The sequence below is a fragment of the Corvus cornix genome, chromosome 26 (genome assembly GCF_000738735.6).
Source record: "Corvus cornix cornix isolate S_Up_H32 chromosome 26, ASM73873v5, whole genome shotgun sequence".
Classification (NCBI taxonomy): domain Eukaryota; kingdom Metazoa; phylum Chordata; class Aves; order Passeriformes; family Corvidae; genus Corvus; species Corvus cornix.
The window spans coordinates 4218186-4227873 of record NC_046354.1 but is presented as its reverse complement, the minus strand read 5'-3'; the positions used below and the strand labels follow the sequence as shown (position 1 = coordinate 4227873).

General features: G+C 56.9%; 1 protein-coding gene across 1 annotated transcript; it reads left to right on the top strand.

Moving 5' to 3' along the window:
• The first annotated feature begins 1420 nt into the window (after positions 1–1420).
• PIM1 (Pim-1 proto-oncogene, serine/threonine kinase) lies at positions 1421–5057 on the top strand. The gene is made up of 6 exons (XM_039565445.1): positions 1421–1593; positions 1686–1792; positions 1899–1949; positions 2281–2647; positions 3237–3413; positions 3663–5057. Exons 1-6 carry the CDS (start codon positions 1512–1514, stop codon positions 3812–3814), a joined length of 936 nt encoding a protein of 311 aa, XP_039421379.1. The 5' UTR covers positions 1421–1511; the 3' UTR covers positions 3815–5057.
• Positions 5058–9688: the final 4631 nt, after the last annotated feature.

Sequence of the window (9688 nt, the reverse complement as noted above, 5' to 3'; positions counted from 1 at the left end):
CCGACGCTAATGAGCAGGTTTGGGCAGAGCTGCTTCTCCTGAGGAGTCAGGGACAGGCAGCCCCCGGGAAAGCCCGGCCGCTCCGGGCGAGCTCTGTTTGTCAACAGGTTTCCAGGGCAGCCCCTTTGGTGCCTTTCATCATCCTGGCAAAGAATTTGATAATGAGTTCGGGGCCAAATGCTAAGTCACCTCATCCCACGGCTGAGCAGCGACTGGCAGAACCAGTTGTCCCAAATATGCCCAGGCGTCGGGTGGGAATAAGGCAGGAGAAAGGCGCTGCCTGCCCCTCTGCCCCACTCTCACCTTGCATCACCTCAAATTGCAACAAAAATATATTAAAAAACATTTTTTAAAAAATAATATATTTTAAACAAAGAGGAATGGAGGCGCTGCATCAGATTTTCCACACTTTTCCCTAAATAAAAATGTCACTTTCTGGGTAAAACCGAAGGTAGATTTTCCAGTTTTTGGTTGTCTCAGTGCCTGAAAGAGGATGTGTCACATTCTGGGTAAAGCTAAAAGCAGCAGTGGTGGTGGCGAGTTCTTCCTGGCCGGTGCGAGGGCTGGGCTGCAGCTCCAAACCCCAGTTTAGGGGGTGCATCTTGGTTGTATTTAATCCTTTTTCTTAATACTAAAGGGGATAGGATATCACCAGCATTTCCAGTAAACCCCATTCGATTTCAAGCAATTCATCCCACAAGTATGTGTGGGATGCCAGCAACTCCTCGGTCTTGTTTAGGAGCAGGAGTCCAGATGGGCTTTGTCTGGAATAATTCAGCTCCCAGTGGCTGGAGCTCTTTGCTCTAAATGCTAATAGAGTGAGTAATCAGAGCTCTCCATCCAGTAAATTATTTATCTTATCTCTGGAACTCGGGGAAGCATCTCAGCCAGCGACTTCTGCGGAAAAAAGAAGTCGGGGAAAAAAAAAAAACCTAAAACCCAGGGATGTTAGTCAAGAGTCCCCAGCTGGAGCGGCCACATGGCCACTTTTTACTGGAAAGGGGAAAAGTTCAGTCACTGGTTGGCCCGCGGTGAAGCAACAGCGGGGTGAGACCGGGGGATGCCGAGCACCCGGGGAAGTTGCGCTTCCCGGGAAAAAGAAGAAAGCGAAGGAGCGGCTGCAATCCGCGCCCGGGGGCGGGGCCGGCCGGGGGTCCCGCGAGCGCCGCGCTGCCGGGGCCGCTGCGGGCGGGCGGGCACCGGGACCCGCGCGCGCACCGGGACCCGCGCGCGCCGCCGCCGCGCCCGCTCCCCATTGGCCGCCGGGGGCGGTGGGCGTGGCTCCCCAGCCCGGCCCCGCCCCCCGGGCCGCCCGGCCCCGCCCCCGGCCCCTGCGGCTCGCGGGGCCGGCAGGGGCCGCGCGCCACACGCGGCCCGGCCTCGCGCGGAGCGGCCGCTCGCGCCCGCAGCCCGCCGGCTCCCGCCCCGCGCGCGCGCGCCGCCCTCACGCCCGTGCCCAGAGCGGACCCGCAGGTGCCGCCACCGGCCCCGCCACCGGCCCCGCCACCGGGATGCTGCTCTCCAAAATCACCTCGCTGGCGCATCTCCGCTCCGGGACCGGCGGGGAGCTGCACCCAGCCAAGCTACAGCCAGGTCAGGGACGCGCCGGCCCCGGGGGTGCCCGTCCCGGCTCGGGACCGGCCGGGGCTGCGGGCGGAGCGCTGACGGGCGGGTCTCGTCCACAGGGAAGGAGAAGGAGCCGCTGGAGCAGCTGTACCGGGTGGGCCCGTTGCTGGGGAGCGGCGGCTTCGGCAGCGTTTACTCGGGGATCCGCCTCTCGGACGGCGCCCCGGTAAGTGGCGGAGCCGGCGGCGGGCGGAGGAGGAGGGGGCTCGGCGGGGCGGGCGCGGAGCTCATCCCGGCGCCGAGCTCATCCTGCCGTTCCCCTTGGCTCGCAGGTGGCGATTAAACGCGTGGCCCGGGACCGCATCTCGCAGTGGGGCGAGCTGGTGAGTGACCGGAGCCAGCGGGGGATCCTGGGGCGTGACGGGCGGAGATGAGCCGAGACGCGGGAGGGTGGAAACCGGGACACCGCGGGGGGAGCGGGTGTGGGGTCACCGGGGGACGCGGAGCATCCCTGGCCGGGGAATGCCCAGCACCGATGGGGGTGGGCAGGAGGACACCGGGATGCCCAGGACCGGTGGGAGCGGGCAGGGAGACACCGGAGCATCCCCTGGGCGAGGGGATGCCCAGGACCGGTGGTGAGGGCAAGGGGACACCGGAGCTTGCCGCGGGCAAGGGTAGCTCAGCCCCGCTGATGGCAGCGTGGTTTCCCCGCAGCCCAGCGGCAGCCGTGTGCCTCTGGAGATCGTGCTTCTAAACAAGGTGGGCTCCGGCTTCCACGGCGTTATCCAGCTCCTGGACTGGTTCGAGCTCCCGGACAGCTTCGTGGTGGTGATGGAGCGCCCGGAGCCGTCGCAAGACCTTTTTGACTTCATCACGGAGCGGGGATTCCTGCCGGAGGAGATGGCGCGGGGGCTGTTCCGTCAGGTGCTGGAGGCCGTGCGGCACTGCAACAACTGCGGCGTCCTGCACCGCGACATCAAGGACGAGAACATCCTCCTGGACCTGGCCACGGGCGAGCTTAAGCTCATCGACTTCGGCTCCGGCACCTTCCTCAAGGACACGCTCTACACGCAGTTTGACGGTGAGCTCACAGCCGGTGTCGGGCATTGCGCGGCCGGGCCGGGCTCCGGAGGTTTCCCCGTGGCGGGGGGGAACGGCATGAATTCTGCAGCCGCTGCCAAGTTGCTGTTTGGCACGGGGAGGATGTTGTGAAACAGGAGCCGGCTCCCGGCCCTGCTGACAGTCTCCGTCACCCACACTGGCTCGGGTTGGGGCGGGGGAAGCCAGCGTGACAAAAACACCCTGGGGAGGGGGGAGCAGAGGGGGTTTGCAAAACCCGAGCACCGGCCGGTTTGGCTTGCAGGTGCGGAAGGGCTGGGGCTGTTTCGCTCCTCTTGTTTGCCTTGGTTTATAATTTTATTTTTTTGCCATTGCGGGGGGTGAAGGCGTGGTTTTTCCCCACCCGTGGGTGGGTTTTTTTCTCGCATGTAACGGCCGGGGGCCTTTCCCGGGCCCTGCTGCCCTCTTCTGGCACCGGCGCTTTGCTTTTACAACCCAAAGTTTGTAAACAAGAGTCACGTGCTGGCGGGAAGGCGGGCGGGGTCACGCCGGGTGCCAGCGACGCCCAGGGGTGCTCGGGCGAGGGGCTGATGAGCTCCTGTATCCCGCAGGAACGCGGGTGTACAGCCCACCGGAGTGGATCCGCTTCCACCGCTACCACGGGCACTCAGCCACCATCTGGTCCCTGGGCGTCCTGCTCTACAACATGGTCTGTGGGGACGTCCCCTTCGAGCAGGATGAGGACATCATCCGGGGACAGCTCTTCTTCCGACGGCGCATCTCTCTGGGTGGGTACCCGGCACGGGGACATGGAGGGGATAATGGGCTTTGGGAGGCGGCAGCTCACAGGGAGCTCTGGAGGGGCTTCATCTCCCGTGCCTGGCTGGAGGAGGTGGCACGTGTCCTGCCGTCCTGCTCGCCTCCCAACCAGAGGGTGGATCGGGAGGGTTGGGCACAGCTCGGATGCTGCGGACGGTGGGACAGGGTGGACAGGAGACTGCTCTGACTGACCGGTGGTTGCTGGTTTCTCTCCCCAGAGTGCCAACACCTCATCAAGTGGTGTTTGTCCATGCGCCCCTCGGACAGGCCGTCGTTGGAAGACATCTTCAACCATTCTTGGCTGCAGGACATTCACCTGGAACCAGCTGAGATCCACCTGCACAGTTTGATCCAGGAGCCTGACAAGTAACAGCTCCATGCAGTTCCTGATCATAAGAAGCAAAGAAAACCAGACTTTTTCATTTTGACCACAGCACTGAGCAGGGATCCTCAGATGTGAATGCGCACATCTTGTCCTGGAGCTGGGCTGGAGACCTGCTCTCTTCCAAGTTATGGTAGCCACCATCCAAGCCAGCTGTCCTGGACTGCATCTGAATGACCTTGTCTTTGTAGAGATTTTGCCAGTAATTTTTTTGGACAGGTTTTGGTTCTGGTTTTGGAGGCTCTCAAGTGTCATCTTGACCTGCTGAATTGGGGATGGCGAGAGGATTGGAAACCTGATTGCAAGAAAAGCTTCAATGGGGGAAAACTGTGGGGAGGGCAGGGCCTGTGGCCAAGTGGCTGTCCCTTCTCACTGTCCCTTCTCGCTGTCCCCGTGCTCGTGTGCCTTCTGTTTGATCTGAGCTGTGCTGGAGGAAGGACTTAGCTTTTCCTACAGTGCTGCTTTTCTGAGACTTGCCTGGGCCTATAGTTCCTTTTCCCTTTTCAAAAAGAAAACGGGTCAGAAGATGCTTGGGAACCAAGTGGGTTATGCCTCGCCTCCTGTGCCTCCATCCCACGTGGGTTTTCTGGGGTTCTTTGCTTCTCTGTGCCCCCACGAATGCACAAACAATGCAAACCAACAGCTGTAAATGTGTACATAGTTCTACAGGAGCAAAGCTTGATGTACAGTTGTGAATAGTGATAACATTTTGCCTTTTTTCTCATTTCCAGTTTTTGTTTTTAATTTATTTTCATGAATTTGTTGTTTGTTTTTTAAAGGAAGCGTTCTAGCCGCTAGGATAACTTATTTATTTATTTATAATTCATGTGGGTTTCCAGCCCATGCCTTGCTTCTACAGCTGCTGATCCCCCGGGTTTCCGTTTGGGTTTCCCTCTGTTTCTGTCCTGTGTCCATCCTCGGGCCCGTCGTGTTTCTGTTGGATGTCTGGCGGAGGTGTGGGGTGGCTGCTTCTCCCCAGCTGTCTGTGTACATAGTTCTGGGTGCTGTTCTTTCCTTGCCACATGCAGATCTCGGTTTGCAGTTGAGTTTGGGTTTTCTCCACGGGTGTCTTGTTTGGGGCTGGGGAGGGGGGAGCTGGCCCAGGCCGTCCGCACTGTCCAGTCTGTACCAAGTGTGTAGCCGGCAGGTTTTGTTAATAGTTGATATTGTACAGGGGAATTGAGAAATCTTATTTTTTTTATGCGGTTTTAAATAAAAACAAAACACTTGATGTGATGGATCACATTCCTTTGTTGCGGGGCAGGATGAAGGATATGCTGTGAGTTGTGGGGTACCAGTGACCACACCATGGCCACTCCAGGGACTTTGTCTCCAGTCAGATTTGACTCCAAAGATTCCACCCTAGCATTAACCAGGACCAGCCAGTCAAAAGCACCATGGGGACAGCCAGATCCCTCCCTCCACGGGGTGTTTCCAGAGCTGACTGCTCCTGGCAGCTCTCCTGGGTGCTGAGCCCTTTTCGTTGCCATTCATCCGCAGGCTGGTGCGGAGCGTGTGCTGGGGCTGGCGAGTAAACAAACATCAAAGCGACCTTACGAAACGCAGGATGTTGTCAGCCAAATTCAATTTTGGTAAGGCAGATCCTGTTGCTCCAGCTCTGTTGGGTGTTGCATGCTGGGGGCTGGTGGGTGCAGGAAGCTGCCAGCGGGCTGTCCCCACCTCCAGCTCGGCCAACGCAGAGGAAGCTGATCTTCAGATTACGAGAAGTTGGTCGCTATCAGTCAGCAGCGGTTGAGTTTTCTACCCTCCAAACTGTCAAACCCCATTTCCAGCTCTGCGGCACTTCAGGGATGTTTGTTTGTGTGTTTTCTTATCTTGGTTTGGTTTTTTTTTTTAATTAGTTTATATGTGTTGAATTTTGGAGCCCTGTTTCTGCATGACCTCCTGGAGCAGCTGCTGCTGCGTGCACAGGGCTGTATCTGCTCCAAGGAAGGTGCAGCTTTCCCTTTCTATAGGTGGCTTTGCAAGCCCCCAGCCCAGATCTGACACAACAGGACCCTCCTTTCCTTGGCTTGCTCCAGGGCTTTTTCCTTAATATCCCCATGTCCAGTGAGCAGTCCCTTCCCCCAGCTCACCGCGGGCTCTCCTGTCCTGCTTTCTACACCATGGGGCTGCTAGGAGGGGGGGATCCTGGAGCCACATCCCAGCCTTGTGGAGTGGCTTGGTATCACCTCTGCACCTCTGCCTTGGCAAAGAAAGTGTTAAGTTGGTTTGTTTGTTTTGCTTTTTTGTTTTTTTTCTTGGTTTTTTTATTTATTTTTCTACTTCACTCAGCTGCATCTTTCATCTCCTTGGGACTGCTTGAAGCAGGAAGCACAGCTCCAAACGCTGTCAAAGTTTAGGCCTATTTTGAGATGTGGTTTGTATTTACCCTCCTCTCTCTCTTTTCCCCTCTAGACAATCCAGGAAGCTGCTCTTACACGAACACAAACCTCCCCACCACACCTCCTGCTACCCCGTGGAGCCCCTGGGCCCCTTGGGTGGCCACTGTCCCCCCCAGCACCAGCAGAACACTATCGGGGCCTCCCTGCGGGCTGGGCCCGGCCCACCCTTCCCGTAAGCACTCGCCAACTGTTGCGGTGTTTCTTAGAAAACTGAGCAGAAAGGCTGAGCAGGTCCCTTGTGGAGCTGGGTGCTGATAGTCCTTGGCTTCCGCCTGTGGCTGGTGATTCTGTCAGCCCCAGGCTTGTGCTGCAGGAGGGGGACAGAGCCAGTGTGTCCCCAGCAAGATCCTGCTGACCCAGGGGACCGCCCTGTCCAAGGGTTGGGTGTTGGATTGGTGTGTGTTTGATCCCCAGTGCACCAACATTCCTGAGCAGTAACATATTCACAAGTCTGAGAGCCACCAGATTCGTGTCCCAAGCCTCTTTGGAAAAGGATCAGTGCGTGTTTGATTCCCTGTGCACCAGCCTTCCTGAGCAGTAACACCTTCACCAGGACAAGGGCCACCAGATTCACGTCCCAGGTCTCTGCCACAGGGAAAGGATCATGGGAGGCGTGATGGGAGACCAAAGATGGGCAGTTACAGCATCGGTTGCCTGTTTCGCCCTCTAGGCTGCCCATCACCATTGCACTCAAGGCCTGGAGGAAAGAAAAGCCCTTTTCACCCCTCATTTCTCCTCACTGGCAGGATGTTCTCCGCACTTTGGGGCCATCAGCTATGACAGGAGAGGATGAAAACACAGGAGTTATCCATTGGGACGTGACTCAGAGGCAGCACTGCTCTTCCACCTCCCTTTCCCAAATTTTTCTTGCTCCCCTGTGTCAGCAGGCAAAGCACCCCCAATGCAGAAATGTAAAAAAACCCAGTGAAGCAGGACCAGGAGGAGATTTCAGGTTGTTGGAACTCCAGTTCTGGGAGCACTGGAATCCCATGGATGACTGAGGTCTTTCAAAGGGCCAGCACTCATCACACCTGTGCCTTTCTGCACACATCCATCCCCAGCTAAAGTGCTCGGTGATGCAGGAAAGACCAGCCAGGGGAACCCGGAGCCACAGCAAAAGGGACATTTATGTTTTACAGGTCCCTTTGTGGGAATGGGAGATGAGCAACAGCCGAACTTATGCCACGGCTGGAGAAAGGCAGTTGAGCACCAAGGAGAAAAGTCACCTGGGGAGCAGGGGCTGGGCTTGCCCCAGGGACCTGAAGAGCCAGAAACTCGGAAGGTGGCACCTCACCACCTCCCTGTCCCAAGGAAAACATCCAGCTGCCCCCGAGGTGCTGTCTGAAACCCTTTGGCCTTCTTGGCACAGTGAGTCACAGGAACTATTTTCAACTCCTGCCTTAGGATGAGGTGAATTAAAACCAGGTGTCCCAGGGCTCCAGCTCCCCGGGAATGAGCCCTTGTGGCAGTCAGTCTCCGAGCGCTTTGCCAGTGGCCCGTGTGGCAATAGCATCATCTCCATGTGGGGAAACTGAGGCACAGTGACCCAACTCGCTGGAGATCTTTTGTGGTGGAGCCTGGGCTCACCTGCTTTCCCCTGACCTGTTTCCTCAGGCTGAGATTTGCTGCAGGAGCTCCCAGCTTTAATCCCCCGATGTCCCCACATTCCACGGGGCAGGGGATTGAATCCTGAAGGAGCTGAGACCAAAGCCCTGCCCCCTCTCAGTGTGAACCTGGGGTGAAACTTGTCCCTTTCCAGGGTGCCTGTGACACCCCCCACGGTGCTGGGACAGCGAGGGGGGCCAGGTGCTGGTTTCAGGCACCTGCAGCCCAACTCAAGACCAGAATCTCATGTTTTGGGGTTTAAAATGACTGTTCCAAGAGCAGGCGCTAACCCTGCCTCCGTGACACATCGAAACTGCATCACTCAGCCTGCGAGTTGCTGGGGGTTTTAAAGAGGAAAAAACACTTTATTCACCATAAAAAACCCCAAACCAACCGCAAAACCTTTCCAGCATGTAAAGTTGAGTCAAATTTAGCAGCTTCAGCTAGAGAAACATATTTTGAAAGCTGTAATGGGAGTGCTTCTTTCATCTCTTTCCAAACATTTGGTCCCCTACCTCCAGGGTAATATTTCTGTGTCTTTACTCACTGGGTTTATTACAGTTAGGAGGGGGTTAAGCAACTCCAAAAAAAATGAAACAACAGCCCCTGTTACAAACTACAGCAGCCACATCAGTGGCCCTCAAATACCACAGAGGCACGTGTGTGAATGCGAGGGGCGAGCAGTGTCGGGATGGAGATCTCACCCGCTGAGAAAGCTGTGAGAAAAACAGAAGCGGCAAAATGTCACTTCGGGTCACCCAAAATTCTTCATCTCTCTCCCTGAAATGGGCAGGCAGGGCTGGGGCCCTCAGCATCAGAACCAGCCCCAAGGGAATCCAGCCCTGCTCTGCCAAGCGTGCAGCACGGATGTGCCGTGCAGCCCTAATCTCAGTGCCAGGCTACTCCGTGTAGTAGATTGCTCGCTGTAGGGTGCACACACTCGCAGGGGTGCATGCACATGCTCAGGTGAGTGTAGATTCTTCCCTCCCCTCAAAGTGCACAGATTTGGCTCCATTTAGCTCAGTTTGGCTCCTGCCCTCGTTAATCAACACCTGACCGTAATCAAGATGCAACTGTGAATGCCAAGGACTTGGATCTCATCCTTTCCCCGCCCTCCGGGTGGGTTTTCTCACCTTTTGGGAGCGGAGCAGGATGTGGGCAGAGCAGACAATGAGCCCCCTACTCCCGCCAGGGCGGAGGGGTCACTCTTTTGTTGCTCCAGCAGGGTGTTTCCAAAAAAACCTTGATAAAACCAATACGTGAAGCAGGAGAAGATGATGTGTGAATTGCCATGGAAAAGCGGGAGGAAAACTCCAGGAAGGATCCAGCCCTCAGGCTGGGGAGGAACAGCAAAGGCAGCCCAGCCCGCCTGCAAGGAGGGGACAGCAGGATCCGAAGAAGCTCTGCAGGGATTCACAGACGCTGAAAGTGACTCTCGGACAGATGGACGGGCTGTCCGCGCTCAGCTCCCGCGGGGGATGGCTTCCATTTCCCAGAGTTTGCAGCCGTGTTACGGGATGAGGGGATTTGTGATAACATTGTTGGATGTCTTATATATGATAAATATCCCAGAGGTTTTGACCTCCGGGTGGAAGGAGCGGCGCCTCCACCCAGCTCCTTCCTGGAAACTCTGCTAGTCCAACACAGCCCCTCTGACCCGGAGGGCAGTGCTCTCCCTGCAGCTCGGTACCCTAAAATCTGCTAATTTTGCCAGCTCTGAAGTTTCTTTTCTCCGCTTCAGCTTCGGGATGGGAAAGGGAACTGATTCTTCTCTCTCGAGTTTCATTCTCGTTCAGAATCGAAAGCTGCTGGAGATGCTGGGCTCGTTGTCAGAGACCCAGGGCTCGCCCTG

What these genes read in the sequence shown, in the direction of transcription:
- PIM1 (XM_039565445.1), top strand. Translation starts at nt 1,512, where the DNA reads ATGCTGCTCTCCAAAATCACCTCGCTGGCGCATCTCCGCTCCGGGACC. An exon ending in GCCTCTCGGACGGCGCCCCG is followed by an intron (nt 1,793 to 1,898) that starts GTAAGTGGCGGA and finishes CTTGGCTCGCAG; the next exon opens with GTGGCGATTAAACGCGTGGC. An exon ending in TCTCGCAGTGGGGCGAGCTG is followed by an intron (nt 1,950 to 2,280) that starts GTGAGTGACCGG and finishes GTTTCCCCGCAG; the next exon opens with CCCAGCGGCAGCCGTGTGCC.